Below are 20544 nucleotides of genomic sequence, written 5' to 3'. Positions count from 1 at the left end.
AGGTCATCATCGGATCAACTCAGGCGTAGTTCACGTTTCTGTGGTTCACACTTAATTAAACTACCATAGGAACTCCGGGTGCCAGCACGTGGCAGACAATGTCGCGAGTCTTTAGCGGCGATTGTTATGTAAAGCATACCCTATATATGCACCGCGCAGTTTCTCTCGTGTCGTGTATCGAGATGAGAAGTATGCGTAGGCACCTACTATTCCGCTTGTGTACCCACGTACAAAGAGACCGGAGTAACTTTTTGAAACTATCAGTGGCGATTTCATTGAAAAAAAAAATTAATTAATATAAAAATATTAATCGTAAAATAAAAAAAAATAAAAAATAACAGCTCGAAAAAAAAAAAATAAATATGTAAAACATGTGAAAGGAAACTTTAAATTTGAACCGATCGAACCCGCGAAACTATTTCGCTGGCGTGCACTGCGATCAAATACTAAGCATAGGTAATCACGAGGCGTGCATCGATAATGAAACTGTCGTCATATGTGACGATCGTGAGTGATTGGTTCGTCGCGAGAAGTTAAGCGGCCTTTTATCATCTTCGCTGACACGGATGACAAAACGAGAAAATCTCTAAAGTGCCGGTACGTTTCCGGCGGGGTCGATCACGATGATCTAAAAATCCCCCGCGATCCTACTCCGCGGGAGAATCTTTCCCGAGTTCTCTGGTGCCCCGGCCTGGATTGGCCACCGTGGAAAAGCGACGTCGCGGGAAAAGCTGTGGATTGGCCGTAGGGCGAGGCTTGCGTCGCGACGGAAGCGTCGTGTCCGATCGCACGTAGAACATCGAAAGCTCCACCTACCTCGGAACGCGCGGTATTCGCGCGTGCAAGCTCGCCTAGAAGAGCTCGAGATTCGGGAAGGTGGGTGACGAGGAACGTCATCGAGCTCGTTAGACAGGAGCGAGAGATCATTTCCATGACATGCAGTGATCGACAGCTGATGAGCGCGTCGATAGCCGTTAAGCTTCGTCTCTCGATAAACGGGGACAAAACCGCTGCGAGTGAGATCATCTACGTGGAAGTAGAAGAGACCTTCGTGAAACAGAGAACGAAGCGGAAGGAGAGAAGGGCGAGAAGAGGGCGAAGCATCACTTAGGTGGGGGTTGGTCCAGTAAAAGAGGAGGCTCTTCCCGAGGGAGGAAGGGAGTGCTGCGGGTTTGAGTGTGGTAATTCGAAAAATAAGTCTCCGCGGGCGACAAGCACACTTGACCGAAGCACACTCGAATCGGAAGGGTCGAGCACTCGGGAATAACAATTAATAACGCCAGTCGGCCTACCAGCGATCCTCCGGCTGCTCGAGGACCTTAGGGATTATGTGAACGCGGAAAAGGCCCTGACATTCGTCGGCTGATTCTCCATTGCGACGTGTCGACAACGGACAAGCGAGAATGACGCCATACGTGACTAAGAAAATTTAACACGCAATCTTTTGATTTTTCGACAGCTCGTTACAAGTGAAAGAAGTCAGTTTTATTTTTTTTTTTTTTTAACAAAATAGTGCAAGGTGAGATTTGTAATATGTGACGTGACGAACTTTCTCATGTGTGGAAGATCGACGATGATTATAATTATGAAAAGAAAAATTGAAACAGACGAAAAATTCTGAAGAGAAAACGCCGAGTGCATCGGGAAAATTATTTCGGAGCCGCTCTCGTTGTGATCGTTGCGAGAAAGATATCAATAATAAAGCACGGAGTGATGGAGGACGACAAACGCAGCGAAGCCTCGCCGAAACCTTTTCAACCGACCCCCTTCAGTATCGCGGACATTCTAAGTCGAAGAAACTCTTGCGCGGACACGAGGAAATGTGACTTAGAAAAGATCCAAGCCGCAGTGTCCACGCCGATGAGAAGACACAATCGCGAGTACGAGCGCGTGGATAACGAGCAGCTTGACGGAGCTTACGATCACGATCAGGTGATTCATTATCCGAGATTGCCCACCCCGGAATTAAGCATGGCGCACGAGTTGGATATTCTAAGGAGAAACCTGGCGCAGGCGAATTTATCAAACTTCGGAGGCATCCCGCACTTGACCCAAGGAACATTTAAAAATCACTTCGAGACCCTGGGAAACTTGACGGCGTATCAGCCGGTTAAAGAGCCGATGGAGACTTCTCACAGACAGCAGGATGAAGCCTTGGACATGAGTAAAAATAAATACCTAGGTACGTAACCGGCATTTGTATTTCAAATTATTTCTGTAAAATTGAACAACGAAATCGCGCATCGCGTATTTTCTTATTTTACGAATAAAATTTCAACGTAACGTTAAATATTTAAATCCTTCAATAAGTAATTTTATAAACATATACCTATCGAATTAAAGATTTTATTCTTATTCGCGTAAAGCCTCGAAGAAAATTAAAATCGAAAAATTTTCGACAAAGCTTGCCAAGTCGACTCTAATATGCCGCGAGCGAAAACAATATTTTAAAAGTCCCAGAAGATGGTGATCTGCCAGAGGATCTTGTATCGGGCACGAGGATGCGGACTTAAGAGGTCATTTGAGCAGATACGCGCGTAACAGGCGAGCTCTTTTCAAGGGTTTTTAAAGTTAACCCGAGCGCAGATAACATAATTGAATGTAATTTTAGTAGCATAAGTGGCACTCGACTCGGCAGACGTCACGAGTACCGGCTACTTCTTGCACTTGTTCGATTTCTGGCCACACTCTGTTCCTGGGTCTCAAGCATGCGAGGATTCGCGGATTACCTCCGTTTCGACCAAACCATTTTAGACCAAGGTTACGACGATCGCTAACCATTTCCGAGTAAACCACCGTGATTGATTTATTCGTGACACATGTAGCGCCACTGTGTTCCATATACGATAGCAATAATTCTTAGTTAATCGTTTGCGTCCACTGGCATACGTAAATGCGCCGCGCATTGTATACCGATGTGAAATATCCTGAGAAATATCTTTTCATAATTGCACCGTAAAACAGCAATTATTTATATTTAACTGAGAGACTTTACACCGCAGGTTCGTCATGTGCTACACGCGAAATAAAGATAGTTTAACTTTGCGTCCCTCTGGACCGTGCTTATTTTTTTCGTAATATTCGCCCTCGTTATTGATACGAAAGTATAGAATTACGTGGTAGAATAGTGTTATCTTAGTATGAAGGTAAACATACTCTCCCTCGCACTGCCTGCTTTGTGAAATCAATCATGATTAACAGCATTCATGATAGAAAGTATATCGGATTTTTGTATTTCTATACAATTGGAAAGGTAGACTTTTTCAATATTTAAAATATAAAGTTTTAATCGTTATTAATAATAACCATAAATTATTAAATATATCAAACTATGACGCAATTAAAAAATATAAAAGAATCACATAAAGTTGTCAATAGAAATATTTTATTCGCGGTGGTATCAAAATATATTTATAATAGAAAATTTCTATAGAAATAATGGAAATTTTATTTAATTGTCGAGTAATGTAAAAATACCGCTAAATGTATAATAATTGGCATTGCGAAGAAGCGTTTGTTCTCAAGCGAAGAATCGTCACCTGAAACCGCACGATAGCGTATTGTTTGCAGCTCGGGGGGTGAAGAGGTAGACACGAGCTGGCACCGATTCAAGGTGCACTCAGAAAATTACGAGTCCACTTTCGAGGGGAAATCTCTCCAGTCATTTAATATGATAATGGATTGTCGAAAGAATCAGCGTTGTCGCGACAAATTATTCTTAACCACTTATTAGGGTAATCACTGAGAAAATCCTTTTCAATTTTTTGCGCCCTACGCACGGCGGAGGAGGACCGAAAAGCGTTTTAGTGCTTTCGAAGGATCATCGACGTAATCGGAGTCAATCGACGCCACTTGCTCGCCTGGAGCTGAACTCTCGATATAGACTCGATATAAACATCCATAGGATGTTTGACGAGAACCGAAGGATGGACGCATTAGCCGGACGAGATGGCATCTAGTCGACGTCGAAAGTGATCAAATATAGATCTTTCTAAATGCTTCACGTCTCTTGCTGACCACCGACGATAAACATTGACGTAGGATGAGCGTTCTGAGCGCGAGATAATTATGATACTAGTTGAGAATTTCGCGATTTATTTTGCGAATAATGTCAGATTAAAAAAAAGTTTATTAATTTTTTTCCGTATTAAGTCAAGATACATTGAAGCGTCTAAGCGTTTTTTTTTTTCCAAATACGATACTTCGTTAATAAAAATACGATAAATTGTTAAACGATTATAAAAATTTAATATGTATTATTTGTAATTTTAAGATTTTCTCGTGCCAATAAAAATAAAAAGAACCTGAAAGAGCACTTCAAAACTAAAGCATGTCCATGCGGAAATTTGCTTCGCGAGGCAACGTATTTTTATCTTTTCTTTTTTTTTTTTTTTAATTTTACATTATTTTTCGCTCATAGCGGGGGGTGTGCATCGCAAAGTAGCGGATCAAGCGCGTTGCCAAGTAGAAGAAGCTAGTCTGATCTGCAATATGATTGTACTCTAGTGCCACTGGTTAAACTTAGAGGAGAATTACCGCGGAACAGAAGCGTAAACATGTCGGAGTAGCGAGTACATGTGTTAATGTTTGTACGAGACATCAAAAGCAACGAGGTTCTCTCTCGCCCTCTCTTTCTCTCTCTCTCTTTCTCCGATCGTTCACCGTCTCTATAGCTCGCTGATGGTTACTCCGACTTTCGGACTAAACGATTGCTTTACAGTATAGTTGCAGATTCTCGCGCAAATCTAAATATTTATCCGCAAACGAATTTAAATGCCAAGCTCGCGTTATGCGAAAAATGAGACTCGAATGTTCGTTGATATTCAAAAGCTTAAAAGCTCCGTTCTTTTGCAAACTACAACGATTTATAAATATATTTCGGTATGTGGTTAGTAAAATTAAAGTTTATCCACACAGCACGCAGTAAGCCGCAGTTTTATTTGCGAATCAGAGGTATGTTCGACTATTTTACAGACGAGGCGGAGGACGACGCGTACGAATCGCAAAATTCAAGCCAGAGCTTGCAGAACAGAAAGAAACGCAGCAGGGCTGCGTTTTCACACGCACAAGTCTATGAACTGGAGAGAAGATTTGCCGCTCAAAAATACCTATCGGGGCCGGAGAGGGCAGATCTAGCACGTGGCTTAAAACTGACCGAGACGCAAGTCAAGATCTGGTTTCAGAATCGACGGTGCAATCTTTTATCTATGCTTACACATCTTATTAAATCTTTTGTTACGTTCTTGATTTAATACGAGTTTCGAAAAGTAGCATTTTAAACAAAGTAAATCTTTCTCTTTCTCCTAATTATTTTTCTCTATCTATTTATCTAATTGCGATTCTATTGACAATTATTGATTTGCTTAATGACTTCAGGTACAAGACCAAGAGGCGCCAGCAACAAGAACTGGGCGCTCTCGTAAACTCTGGAAGCGCGAGACGCGTGGCTGTGCGCGTTTTGGTACATCCGGATGAACATCTGAGGGGATTACCTCTTCGTGGTTCCGGACAACTTCCCGGGCAAATGTCGAATCCGCAAATTCATCCCGCGAACAAAGCGCTCGGCGGTTTCCCGTATTATTGCTTGCCGTATCACCCGCTACTCTGCCCACCCCTACATGCCACCCACGTTCAGGTACAAAGCCCGATTACCCCCGATTTCGATCCAAATCAAATTTCGAAAATCAAGGACGAGAAGTGAACGATAGACTGCTCTCGAGGTACCGAATGTTGTTCCACGTTTAAACGAAGGTGATGGTACTTCGGAGAATGACGCGAAATATCATTATTTAGAAAACAATACTTTTTAGCTAGAGGTACTACTAAAAGAAGATTGTTTCTTTCTTCCCCTTTAATCTATAATTTTATCTTAGAAATGAAATGAAAGACTCAGGCAATAACATGCTAAACTAGAAGATATCTATGTATAAAAATTTGTGAATTGTTTTTATTTAGCATATTGTATGGTTTCAGCGCAAAGTATATCTTACATTTTTATTAGGATAGAAAATATCTATGTCATTAATAATTTACAACACTTCGCAATAATTAATTTTTAATGTACTCCAATTTAACACGTCATTTCTATGTCTTTCAATTGCATTTCAATTTATGATTTCAGTCTCGGCGTATGTCGTATTCGTAAAAAATACTTTCATCAGAACGGCATTAACTCGCGTAAATAATTTAATTAATCTTATATCCGTATGAGATTATTGCATATCTATTATAATTCAATGACGATATAAAAACCAATTGTGTAAATTAGTCTGTAAATAAATGTGTAAAATACGAAACATTAATATCTTTAACATTTTCTTTTCTGTTATCTAAAGTATGCAATTTTAAATTAAAAAAAATAAACAGAAAAGTAATGTCTGTTAAATCAAGCTTATAGTTTAATAATTTTATAGTTTTAATTTCTTATTAATCTTTCGATGTTTTACGTTAAAGTTTCCCATTTCAAGAAGTAATGTTGCAGAATTTATGAAAACAACAAATCATCATGCTTCTTATCTAAATTAATAAAATATTGTCCAATGTAGAAGTTATAGAGCATGATTCTTAAAAGAAATAAATTTTTTTTAAAGCGTGTTCTTCAAATTGCCGACGGAATATGTGCAATTAATAGCGGAATGTGTGTAATGTAAAATTAATTAAATATTTAACGCTAATTAAATTTGTTCAGCATGCGCCGTGCATGTATCATGTTCAAACTCGATTTATAGATTAAGTGCAGATGTGCGTAAATGTCTTTAAATATATGTATATCGACCACGACTTGTCGTAACTTCTTTTTCCATCAGTTTCCCACCCCAGAATTCCTTCAATCTCGAAAGGGGATAAAGAAAAATACAAAGTTGCAGGTAGAAGATGAGTTTTCTTAACGGTATTACAACTGACTTTCTCATAAGGGTTTTAATAGCTGTGTCTGGGTGGGCCTAGCAGACATCAGATATGTTTATTCAGACGCGGAGACGAGCAGGCTTAACCGACGGACGAGAAAAAATCTAGATCTGACACTCATCTGTTGTAAACAAAAGTGTTACATTGCCCTCACCGAAACGCCTTTTACATTCCGCCGTGTAAAACCTTACAGGATGACTTCCGAGTGCAAAAAAAGAAATTAGTACTTTTTAATTTGCTGATAACTGACAGCTAATGATATAATTATATTTATTAATTTGCTATAACGTCGCGTTAATTATGTCGGATGTGTAACGCAGTTGAATGTCTGTAGATATTCCGTTGAACGTTTTAAGAAGAATTAAGTAAAATAAAAGATGAAATAATAATTATGTACACGCGAATATACGCGGATAGTTAAATAAATAAAAGAACTTTTAATTTTGACAAGCGGCAGGAAAATTCTTGCCTCGCCTGTCATCCGTTCTTCGTAATTCGTATTTTGGGCGCTTCTGAGTATCAATAAACCGTAGTGGTCGGCAAAATTTTCGTGACGCAGGCCGCAAATTATTACGATGAGCTTTCTACGTGGCATTAACAGTACCTGTGCGTCGACACAAGGCCTCGTTTAGCGCGAGAGCATTATGGCTTTACAATGTTTAGAACTGTTCTAAACGGAGCAATAATGGACTGCAGAAGCGACTATGAAGTCTGTACAGCCCCAACGATTTTCCGTCGCGTTTAAACTCTAACACAGATTACGGGTGGAAGTCGTTGCATTAATTGTTGCAGTCAACCTATCGTTCGAATCTTTGGTATAAATAAATAAGAACTACTTTAATGATATTTCAAGTCTCTTCGTATGTGATAAATAAGTGCATAAAGATTTTATAAAATAAATTAATCTTAAATATCGCACTATCCCCGAATGTACTATTTCTCATTTAAAAAGAAATTAAAAATTATTACAATAAAAATATTATTTTGTTGTCGTTTAAAAATCTGTTCCGTTATTCAATAAATAAGTTTAACCGTATTTGCAATCGTAATATCCTTAGTTCAAGATACGACGAAACCATTTTCAATTCTAAATTCAGAAATTTGCTATTGACGTGACGGTAACAAGCTCGCAATTTAAAGCAGAAGTACATTCGTTCGAGTGCACCACTGATGGACTTGTCTCGTAAAACGAGAAAGGAACGATTTAACGCTCAATCAACCGACGAAAGCTAATTTTCATTAGCTGTTAATAGCGCAAGACCACCCTCTCCCTTGATCACCCTCTATGGCTCTACGCCTTAACCCCTCGCTACATCGTTCTCCAAGCGCTCGCCTTTCGTTTGTTACGAGAAAGCTTCTCGCATTAAATAAATAGTATAAAATAGAAATTTGTATAACGTTAAAGCTATTTGTTAATTAATAAAATATTATAATTTAATTGTATGCAATACACATTAATCAAACCGCTATTTCAAATAAAAAAATATTAACTATAGATTTTTTTATCGATATTTAAAAACGTTTTAATAGTAAAAAATAAAAGTTAATCAAAAAAAAAAAAAATGTTTGAAATAGTATTTCGATATTTCTAATTTTCAGTATTTTCCCATTTTTATAAATCCGTATATAAATATATCGCGAGTCATAGATTTATTGCAAAAAGGTTATCAAAGCAAGATCAATTTAAATTTTATTAAAAAAATCAAAGTAGAAAAAAATTCGCGGCTATATAGCGGCGATTATCAATTTTATACGAACCATTTGCGTGCAAGATAAAAAGTTCCGACTTTTTAAAGCGCCTGTGGTATCCCTTGCAATGGATGTCAAATAAATGACTAAATTTAAATGTATAATCAACATCTTTTTTTTATACGAGCACGTCCCTCGATATTTTACGAATCTCGCTAAATTCTTTTTTTAAAACAATTTATTAAAAAGAGCGTTAAGGACGCTATTTATTATAATTCGAAATCGAAGAAACTACAGAGATAAATAATAGACTCTCTTAACTTTCACGTAATAAAGCAAGTACATGACGTAAATCTGATTTCCCCATCTCTTCAAAGTAATATAAACGCAATTGCCGGTTCCAAGTTTGAGATTTCAATCGTTACTTTCGTCTCTGTCGTCACTTTTTCCTACCTCTCTTATATACCATTCTTCCGACTTCTGACACGCGTTTCAATTGGGATGGTTGCCAAGGAAACCTAGGAGCCGGAGTGTCACATGGACTATTGAAGACGTTAAAGGGGACACCTCTCCATTTCGCAGAAAACAGTCGGAAACGCACTAGAGACGAATATGATTTACGAGTCTAAAGTGCATTTTTATATATTTAAATCTGATATACCACTTAATATATTATTTCTTTCTCGACAACGTCGATTGTAATTTATACCGTTGAACAAATAAAACGACTTGATAACTTTCCATTCGTAAAAACTAGAATACTTATACAAAATTATAAAAAAAAATTTAAAGTATATTATTAAGGAAAAGATTAAAAATCTAAAGCTTGGGAGGAATAATTTTCGAGTTTAAAACACGAAACTAATTTTCAGAATAATAATAACGAGAGATAATAAATTAAATATCTTTCTTATCCACCAAATTTGTATTTTATGCAGCCTCACATGTACGAAAATATTTCTATTTCTCTGTTCACTGATGCCTGCTCTACTTTGTGGATTTACGAAGGTGGGAGAAAATCAGCCCGAGTACATCACGCGGATCATCAAGCGAGTAACGACGCTTGAAGTCTACCAAGAAGAACTTGAGCGAACTACGGAGGGAACCGTTTCCTTCGCTTTTCCGGCATTTCAAAGAAGCAATTTAGCGATTTTTCGTGGCGAAGCGCCGTCGAGGAAAATTGGCGTACGAGCGGCCAATCAGCGGTGTTTCATGCAGCCGCCACGACTCAAAGAAATTCTTTCAAATATTTCATAGGTTTCTTGTACTTACGTATTACGAAGGCAACTTACTCCCACCAGCGACTCACCTTGCACTCTGAAAACAAAAAGAAAACGTTATGTTAATTTATGTTAATTAAATTTCCTAACTTATGTTAATTTAATTTTAATATTACGAATAAGTATAATGTGCGATTTAATTAAATGAATCTAGATAGCAGAACGGTAAGTAAAATTTGTGAGAAACTGTATATGCGTATGTCGCAAGTATGTAAAATAATAAAAAAAAAAAAAAGAACAATGGTGACAATCATACTGAAGCCCATCCCTTTTAATTTAAACGTACAATGTATGACAAGAAATTCAGATTTACGCAAGCAAAAAAATATAAACAAGATACATTTTAATGCTGTACGTTAAAACATATAATTTTAATATTTTCGAAATATCTTCGATAGTAAAATAGAGTGCAGGACTTGTCAGTAGTAAAAGGCGTCGGCTGAAAACGACTGTTTCTTTGGCTGATAAATCAGGTATTTAAACTAGTGAGTTTCTGAAGAAAGCAGTTTCATCCCTTGATCTTTCTAGTTCACACGACAAACGGTTATGGTTTCACAAACGGTAAGGCAGATATCTCCACGGCAATAAACGCATATCTCAATTTTAAATAAATTATTATTTATAAATCTTATGTTAGCTAAATTTTATTTAGTCTCACTGTATTTTTAAATTTAAAAAAAACAACCAAAAAAGGGAAAAAATTATATTACTATAATTATTCTCTTACACGTTTATAAGATTATTAAATAAATATGATAATCGTTTTTTAATTTAATACAATTAATAAATCAGCGATAATATAAATTAATTTTTAACCTAAAAGCATATTTATTGATTATTTTTCTTTCTTTATCATATCGATATAAAATGCGACAAGTACGTTTTTTTATTCCATAATTTTTAATATCTTTTTTTTCTTTTATCACGAAATGATTAATGACCTGTACGCATAAAAAAGCTTTTCATTTACAATTAAAATCGTTTGATTTGTGGACATTGGTACGTCTATGCATGTGCTCATCTATTTGCACAGCGTCGCGTGCTTTCTCTCTTGGGACCTCGCTCAAACGTTTGTCGCGGCGGCCCCTTTTGGCTTACAAGCAAATAAGATCGAATTTCTATGTTGAACGTTTCGTGATTGATTGTCTGAATACATGATATCGTAATGGAACCGTGCTGATCATGGGACATAAATGTACAGTGCATGCGGAGTGATGCATCGATGCATCGGTGGTGCAAGAAACACGAGAAAGATTTGCCCGAAAGGATTAATCCAGTTAACATCCTAAAATTAACATGAATCTAATCCTGGCTACGTAACATGAGAATTATGCAATTTATTAAAAATTTTGCCTGCCTCTATTATTTTTCGATGAAAATTTTATAGAAAAAGTGATGGCAAATTTCGCCAATTTTTTTTTCACCTCAAATTAAAAATTCTTTTTTTTTTTTAATGCCAAAATTAGGCCTAAAACAAGTCTTTTTGCCATCACTCTTTTTATTTCTTTTTACGCTACGTTAATCTTTTGTTTATTTCGCGCAGACAATTTGCATCGACGAGACGATCTTATGAATTAATTTCGCTCAAAATAAGACGCGAGTATAGCGATAGGTGTATATTTGGACTGGGATTGTGGTGCAGGTTGCATTTCGTTTAAGCAGATACAATACGGCCACGTGAGTCTTATAAAATTAACAGTGACACTCTTATCAGCTTGTTCCCATGGTCCTTTATGGCACCAGTAGCACCATAAACGCGATTACACTGATGTAAATCGTCTATGTGGGCAGCACTTGACTGCCAGATGACCCGTCATGTTCGCGTGATAACCCAAAAGGCGCCCATGGCTTCGCTCAAGCTGTCAGAACTTACCTATTTATAAATGCCATTTCGCCATATTTCTGTATTGAACCGCGAACTTACAAGAGGCATCCGGATTAAGATTAATTCGGCGGAAATCGACATCGATCGTAAATAAACGAAGTATTCGCGTAAATGCATGTGGTATGCTGGCGGAAAATATACCGCACTTAAGTAGCATGCATTTAATTTTTGGTAATAACAATTGTACAATAGCAATAATTTTATTAACTGCAATAATATAACGGCATGTAGGTTATTCATATTTTATATTTTTATACAAGTTGTAAAAACAAAATTAATTATCTTCTAAAATTATGTCGACGTAAAGCTCTTTCTAAAAATCAAGATAAAAAAACGTATCTGAACTGTAATATCGGAAAGATACAACACTTTCATATTTGTGTTACACATTTAATAAAAAAAATGAACACATTTCGTAAAACTTCTTGGCAATATACACAGTTTTGCTCTTAAAGAGATACCATTCGAACGAAATTAATTTATTGCACAACTAGCGTCTGCACTTGAAAGTTAGAGGAAAAAAAAAAAGGAAAAAAAAATTTCGGGGCACATAACATGCAGAAAAGTGCTCGGTGTTTCCGCAAAGGCCACTTAAAGTAATTTCCGCTCCCTTGTGCGGCGCGTTATTATTTCAAAGGGAAAATTCTTAGCTAACTAAAAAACAGCTGCCAATTCTATTCTAGCTTATTCCTCTACGCGGCATATTTCTAATTAAATCGTTTACGTACACGTAATAATTGAAGAATATATCTTTGATTAATTACTTTGATAGTTATCTTTTTTTTTATTAACGCGTGCACGCGTGAGTTTATTCTTTACAATTCAGCAATTAAATTTAATGTCACAATTATTTTAACCCTTTAGACAAATGATATGAAGAATGATTAATTATTATCTCACCTTTTTATTATGTTACATGCATAAAAAATATATCGTATTATACATAATACCACAAAAAAAAAAAAAAAATACAATCAACTTTAAATTATTATTTTTTTTATCAATCATTATCGTATCGATTTTAAATTAATTAATAATCGGTATTAATAATTAGATTAATAAAAGTATTTAAATATTTTACGGATAAATGTGAAGTTCTTTCGAGCAACACGTAACTAGTTTGCTGTTTGAAAGAATTTAAGTGACGACTTAACTAATTATTAAATCTAAGTTTTTCTTTTTTTTTTCTTTTTTTTTTATCAACAGTTTTTGCCGATCTTTGTAGATCCGAGGACAGCAATTTTAATGCGTGTTTAATTATTACAATTTTTCATATCATATTTTTTAAATCTCTTTTTCGAGGTGAACCTACCACAGCCGCTGCAAATTTTGATCCATAGGTACTTGTTCCATATAATTTACGTACTGCATTTGATAATTTGTGGGAGCAATATAATTTGGAAATCCGTACTCGCCATTAGATACATCCATAGACATTCGCCTATCGGTCATAAGCTGCTTGTTATCGGATTGAACAGTTTTCAGTTCCGGATACGAAGCGGCTTCGTTAATGTTCGCGCACGTTTTGAATTCCGTCTTAATTAATCGATTGCAATCGTGCAGATTCGGCGGAGCCTCCGTCACGAAGTTGCTCCTGTATTCTGGTACGTGCTGCCTGTTCGGCATTTCGTTCAGATTTGATCTTCCGGGCATCTCCGAATTTATTTCCGGTTTATACTCGGGGCTAATGTTGGAATCGATTCTAACGTCGTTTGAATTGGATCTGAAGTCTGGACTGAGACGCATATCGTTTGTCCGGAAGTCTGTTTGTATCGTGGCGTTCAAATCCGATCGGATATTCGGCCAATAAGGCGCATTGTACGGTTCTTGCACGTTGGGTTTACCGTCTTTAATTAGAATCGGCACGGCGATTTTTTTCAAGGGTTGATTCTTCATGTTTTGCGCCTGCAATTTCTCAGCGTCCTCAATTCGGGCGCGCTTGTTCTTATATCGGCGATTCTGGAACCAAATCTTCACTTGTGTGCTGGTTAATTTCAGGGTCTGGGCCAACATTTCTCTTTCAGGTGCGCTCAGATATCTTTGCTGCTTAAATCGCTGCTCCAATTCATAAACCTGTGTCTGCGAAGTGGATTATGGCGTTATTTATATTTATTTTAGCACCTTGTGCTTTCAATATTTTATTTTAAATATGTTTATAACTTTTTACAAATATTAATTTTAATTTAAATACTTATGCTTATAAATACTATAATTTTCGTAAGATTATTTTAGTAAATTATTATATAAATATAATTAAAGAAATTATTTTATTATCTATTAAATCTGTTTAAAGGGAATTAAACTCACTTGCGAAAATAACACTCGTGGCTTTCGTTTTGTTCTTTTACCAGATTGGCTTTTGCGCAGTTCTGTTTTGCTTGACGTAACGATATTACCTAAAAATAATTTATTACATAGATATTATTAGGAAATATATTTATTATTTTAGATAATTTTTTAAATTTAATAGTATGTATTATAATAATGTATATCATTTTTAGCATTTATCAAATATTATTTGAATTAAAGCTTTTATAGAATAAAGCAATACCGTCTTCTGTGATAGAAGTCTCTTGATACGGCGGTACCACCTGACTTAATTGGTGAACATGGTTGAGATCCGAATAATGTTGATAGCTCGACATCGGTTGTTCTTTAAATTTATCCATTTCCCAATTGTTCTCCGGGACAACGTTGTACGAATAATAATCTTGATGCACATGCTGCTGCTGTGCTTGATTTTGATGATGCGTGTAACAATCCATGACACCGAGCTGCTGATCCTCGCTGAGAATATCACGAACGCTGAACGGAGTTGACACCGAAGACGACAACATTCTAAAGCATTTTTAATTTTCAATCCAACCACTCGTTATGTGCCGAACGTCACTGTGTCAGAAAAATCCTCGACGCATCGTGTCTCTTTTCAAACAAATTTCATCTTTTTCACTCAACAATTGAGCAGAACTTAGCAACCAGAGCTTTCTCACTTTATCGATCTTGGCAATTCACTACACCATCGCGGTTTAATCATTCAATCGTACTTCGACGATTATTTCTCTGTATATCGACTTAAATAATGTTTAAATTAATTTTGCCTCCGTTGAAATCTTGACAGCCTCGTCGTCGAATTTTATTCTAAATTCACGAACAGAATTTTCGGCAACGCGCACCACGTTTGGGAACTGTCAGTTATGAAACTCAAATGAGAAAACTTTCAAAATTCCACGTGAAAGTTTTAACCATTCGTTCGTGACTCCGATCAATTGTCCAAATTTGATATCAACGCACGATGAGAAACACGTCACTGCGTCCAAGTGTCTGTAAAATTGGCGAAGAGGAACGAACAGTCGTTTTATCGATGCACTATCCCTGTTTCGGGGGATGGTCACGGTTGAGTGGTCGGGTCGGAGGGCAGACGTATAATGTGACTTGATCTTGCAAGGGAGTCAAGTGTTGGTACCGTCGCACAGGAACATCATGGCGATACACTGACGTTAGTGTGAGAACGCGTCGGTGTGCGACTGTAGATTTACACAACCACAATTACGCACAATTTTAATGGTAGCTCTGTGTATTAAAATGCGCAAAGCCTCGATGCATTTTCAATTTAAAAGTGATTTAGATATAGATAAATATTTTTAATAAATACATTTTTAAACAACTTATCATAATTCCATCATTATCAAACGCAATGCGAAATATAATAATAAAATGTCGGAATAAAATTTTTGTATATTATAGATTTATATTTTGTTTAAAGTGTCGTGAAATAATTTTAATCTAAATCGATCCTAATTCAATCAACGGGATCAGTTTTAATTAACTTTTAAAAAAAGTTTGAATCGTCGATTCTTTTCGTCAGATGCTGCTATAGAAAAAGCGCAATCGAAATAAGAGCAACGACTGTGGTATAATAATTATTGATCTCGAAAGTGTTTGAATAATTGTAAAGGCAGCGAAAAATCTTTTTGCGTTAGCGACAGCCATAGCCGCTGGTAACGCAAGGCGGAGGAGAGTACGAAAGACCCGCCTATATGAAACGAATCCAACCAATCGAAACAGCAGCGAGTCGTGTTTCTAAAAGCAACGATTAAACGATCATTTGCGCAATATGTTCCCTCTTGCTCTCCCTCGATTAATCATCATCGTTTTTCCCAGAAACAACACGCAGCGTAATTGATTTTTTTTTTTTTCGCGAGCAACGTGCCTCCTACGATCCGTAAAATTAATTATAAATCAACTGAGGCTTATGCAGAATTAATTAAATATAAGTGACATTATATTGCTCAGGGGGAAAAATTAAATTAATAATTTGTTAAATATAACTCATTATTTTAACGATATTTTGTTCGTGTACCCCATTAAATTTTCTACGTTTGTCAACATTTTTTTAAACATTGTAATTCGATTTATAATGTAGCCGCGGACCACATGGATAAACTATTTTTTTATACAGTCTTCCAATTTAACTAAATTTAATTAAAAGAAAACTTGATAATTAGCGATCAAATAAAAAAATATTAATAAAATAATATAATTAAGTCGTGATAAAAAATTAAATTTGCGGTAAATATTTAAAAAAGTAGAGAAGTTTTTTTGCTACGGAAGTTTTTTTTTTTCTGTCGGTAATTGTCGGCACTAAGTAACGGAAAAGACTCAAATTAACGCGATTTCTGTTTCAGCAGAAAACATGAAATGACCTGCCGTCTAGACATCCAGATACATACAATTGTCTGGGCCACTCATGGAAAAACGACAAAAGTTCGATGCACTCGAGTGCAGAAACGCGTAGTCGAGCTGACCTCTTCACTAAAGAGCACCCCCCGTCTGCAGACCTGCAAGTCTGTAAGCTCGCATATGCAGACAGTGTGTTAAACAATACGTTCGAAATTTCGGTTTTTTTATATGCCTTAAAAATCGTTTTCTTTTACAACATTAATAGAATTTATTTTTAATTCATTCAACGTAACGCTTGTACTTTAGCCGTAAAGAGAGCTGATAAAAAATAAAACTTTGCAGATAACAAATTCAATATTTGACAATATTTGGACGTTAAAGTAACGATAAATAACGTCAACTATGTGACTCGAATTCGATGATTGTACTGTCAACACCTAAGGTTCTTTTTTACATAATGAACCGAAACGCATCTCCTTTTTTTTTTCAGGTAATACCACCTATAAGATTTCCTTCCGACCCGCTATACAGTTTATCCGGCATTGTCTAATAATGCGTAACAGTTATCGATAATGGTAAGAAAAAGAGCCAGATTCCGAAAATGAAGACGGCTCACCATGGGCGGCATAGGACCCCCCACATGCTTGGCCAATACACGCCACCGTGCTAGATTTTTCTATAAACTGTACACGTATAGGGCATCCGAGGCCGCATGCGGCTATTTAGATGTGAGACGACAGCACAAAGGGTCCATTTATGCAGCAATACGGACGGAGCCCGTCTTGCAACTGGACACCGCATTATGCCGAGATCTCTTTTCACGACCTGAGTTTAGCATGCGAGTAATCAAAATGCATCGATTCTGTGTCTCTACCTCGCAACAGATACCTGATTATCAGCCTGTCGAATCTAACGTGTCGTAGAATAACGTTAATTTAAATAACATATCTAACAGTGCTCTCGCAATTAAGTTAATATAGTATAATAAATGCCATAAATTTACGAAGTATTAATAAAAAAGAAATTCTATAAATTAATCTATTAATTGTACGTATGTACATCATTTCGTTTAAATAAATTATTTGATCGCATGGTTGTTGATTACGTTACAGTAAAGTTACGATTCGGATTGCGAAAGATAAAATCCTGAGAACACTCGCACCGCTCATTTTACTTGGAAACGTTATCTATGACCGAAAAATAAATGAAAGTTAGTTAAAAGATTTGTGAGGACGTTCGTACGGCGCCTTCGCAGGACTTTCCAGACGCCGGCGCTTCTTTCCCACAGTTAAGAAGGCGCCTGCCTTGCTATCTTTTGGCGCCTACCACGCACGAAGCCAAACGTATGTCCACGCACGCGCCGCTCTTGTGCGTGTATATAATTACACGCGTGACTAACAGGGCGCATTAATAAGATCGCGTCAGTTAACAAGAAAACTCCATAAAGATGACCGTTTTATGATATTTTTATAAACTTTTTTTCCGCGTATATCATTATTTCATTTTACTTTTGATTTATATAAAATAATATTCACCTTAATAATAATTAAATAAAAAAATTGACTATGCAAAATGCTTCGAAAATATTATTATAATAACAACCCAACGTTTTAAATAAAAATACAAAAATCCAGCGAAAGGAAATAAAAAATATAATTAGTAAAATATTAAGCAAATTTTTTTTTTAACTTATTGTGGCAACAAGGTATAGGTATATGTGTATGTCTAAACGCACTGCATCGAGTTTCGAGGCGGGCGATTTTTCGAATTCCAGCCACGGTTGCGTCAAGGGTTTCGGGCGCCTCTAGAAGCGCGTCTGGATTATGTTAGTTTCGACTCGTCGAAGTCGCGCAGTCAAAAAGGGCCGAGGAGGATCTCCTCCTGTTACTCGAGGAAAAATGCATTGTTTTGTTTGTGCTTTAACTCCGTTTCCCGAGAGTCCCGATACTGACAGCGAAACCACCCTGTCGAAATTATGACACGCTCCTCCCCTGCTCCCTGTCTGATGTCACAGTAACGAGATAATTATCTTTCAATTAGCGGTAACCAGACAGCGACATGTTCAATATCGAAATGATGTCTTTGGGAATTTTGTAGCTCATTGTTTGACTTTAAATCAAATTCTAAAGTGCTTCGTATAATTAGAGAGAAATATCGTGGGAAAGCAACGGCTTTCTTACGAATATAAATAAGTGTCCATTTCTTATCATTCTTTTAATAAATCACACATTTAAAAGAATATTTTAAAATCGCAAATCTTAAAAAAAGTTGCACGGCAATAATTTTATCAAAATACATAAGTATTTTTCATATGTCTTTAAAGATTGTGTATGTATTTAACGAACGAACACCGAACGAGAAAGTTCTTAAACAAATAAATCACTACAAAAATAACATACCAACAACGTACATCACGAACGAACGTCCGCGTTTGCTGTGTTCGTTCGCCAAGTTTATAGACACCGTAATGAAATAATTTTTGTCAATATTTCTATTTTCCTCTGCTTCCTTTAAGTTAAATTGTTTTTAATTTAAAAAAAAGCAATATGATAGAAAGCCCATTTGTGTAATCGGTAAAATATCGATAAAACGTTGATAACTTGTCATTAAATCTAAATAAGAAATATTTCTTAAAAATGATTATTATTAAAATAATAAAAATAAATTTAAAAGCAAAACGTTAAACTAGTTAGTAATAATAAATAATTCAAAGTAAAAAAAACTAAGTTCTTTTAGTATCCACAAACATAAATATTTCATACGAGTAAATAATTCAAATATTATATTATAAATTATGAAAACTTTTCGTGAAACTTTTTTTATTAAATTATTAACTTAAGATTTCTGTACTTTCATACCAATATACAGCAAATTCTCTGCAGTTGATAGTCTTTAATACCTCAAATACTTTCTATGTTACCAACGTTGGATATATCTAACAGATTACAGTAAATTGAATTAAAGATACGTATTTTTCTTTTTACTTCTTTGACACAAGTGTTTTTAATTTATAAAATATATTGAAAATATTTGTTGCAAACATCTGTAAATTTTCCGTCTATAAAAGAAAAGATAAAGTCACTTATTGAACGAACAGTACTTATCTCTGTAGACAGATGGCATATATTACCATCTTCTATCGCGTGTGATGTGAAATATTCTGTAAATATTACAAACTATTTACAAATCCAGTTTTTACGAATCTAAATATAGCGCGTGTCATAGGTCATTCTACAACTAATTAACTTTTTATTTAATGATCGAGATAAGCGCGTGTTTCCAATTTTATAATTATTTATGTGTCAATTCATTGGCGCTGTTAATGCTGATATATATTTTTCTCACTTGGCGTTTATCATTATGCTGATTTCTAAATCGAGAACGATATGTATCGTCATAAAATTAAAACTTATTAACTTGTGCGCGATTTAGAACTAAAATACGCTTAATTGCTCTGAGGAAGGATAAAAGTCGCACGATTAAATCCAATCCAGCGTCAAACGAAGAATAAACTAAATTACACGCCGTAAACTTTAATTAAGATTCGTCGAGCTCCCTCCACGTGCGTAATAGCGAGCTCTCGGCGCCGCAAATTTCTCAACCGCGGCTTTAATTATTCTTTAGGGCCACATTCATCTGCCAGCATGCAGAGCGCGAGGAAAGGGACCAGTATGAGAAAGAGCGAGGAGAATTTTAATCTGATATTCACCTTTCCTCTTCCTGTCGCGCCGTTCAATCATGTTCTTTTATTTTCTTTTTTTTTTTGTTTTCTTTTCTTTTTCTTTTTTTTTTTGCCCCTTTTTTTCACAAACGATCTTTCCTGCGCCTATTTTTTCGTGATTTATGACCCTCGGAAATGCGGTTCCGACTTCTTGCTATATCAGGGCCGATGGTCGAAGCAGCGAACTAATTTTGTAATATTAGGCGATCGCCGTTGAAAATTCATTAATGTCTGATAGCGCGGCCAATTGAGATATCGACTTTTCTGATCGAGACCGCTTTCTGTCAGCCGGAGCATAGGTCGGTCGTTTCTCTTTTCGATAATGTCCGCTTATTGAATTTCTCGAAATCCGAGTTCCTTATTTATGGGACGTACCCTTCCGA

The 20544-nt window shown here is 36.1% G+C and overlaps 2 protein-coding genes across 2 annotated transcripts; one reads left to right on the top strand and one right to left on the bottom strand.

Moving 5' to 3' along the window:
• Window positions 1–277: 277 nt before the first annotated feature.
• Window positions 278–6440, top strand: LOC139104090 (homeobox protein Nkx-2.5). The gene is made up of 3 exons (XM_070659308.1): window positions 278–2182; window positions 4975–5191; window positions 5377–6440. The coding sequence occupies exons 1-3, from the start codon at window positions 1714–1716 to the stop codon at window positions 5699–5701; spliced, it is 1011 nt and encodes a 336-aa protein (XP_070515409.1). The 5' UTR covers window positions 278–1713; the 3' UTR covers window positions 5702–6440.
• A 6542-nt stretch (window positions 6441–12982) lies between these two features.
• LOC139104023 (homeobox protein Nkx-2.5) lies at window positions 12983–15529 on the bottom strand. The gene is made up of 3 exons (XM_070659241.1): window positions 14312–15529; window positions 14068–14156; window positions 12983–13839 (listed from the first exon to the last, which is right to left on the bottom strand). The coding sequence occupies exons 1-3, from the start codon at window positions 14595–14597 to the stop codon at window positions 13069–13071; spliced, it is 1146 nt and encodes a 381-aa protein (XP_070515342.1). The 5' UTR covers window positions 14598–15529; the 3' UTR covers window positions 12983–13068.
• Between the last annotated feature and the right edge of the window lie 5015 nt (window positions 15530–20544).

Source organism: Cardiocondyla obscurior, linkage group LG07, assembly GCF_019399895.1.
Source record: "Cardiocondyla obscurior isolate alpha-2009 linkage group LG07, Cobs3.1, whole genome shotgun sequence".
Taxonomy (NCBI): domain Eukaryota; kingdom Metazoa; phylum Arthropoda; class Insecta; order Hymenoptera; family Formicidae; genus Cardiocondyla; species Cardiocondyla obscurior.
This window is presented reverse-complemented; position numbering and strand designations above follow the sequence as displayed.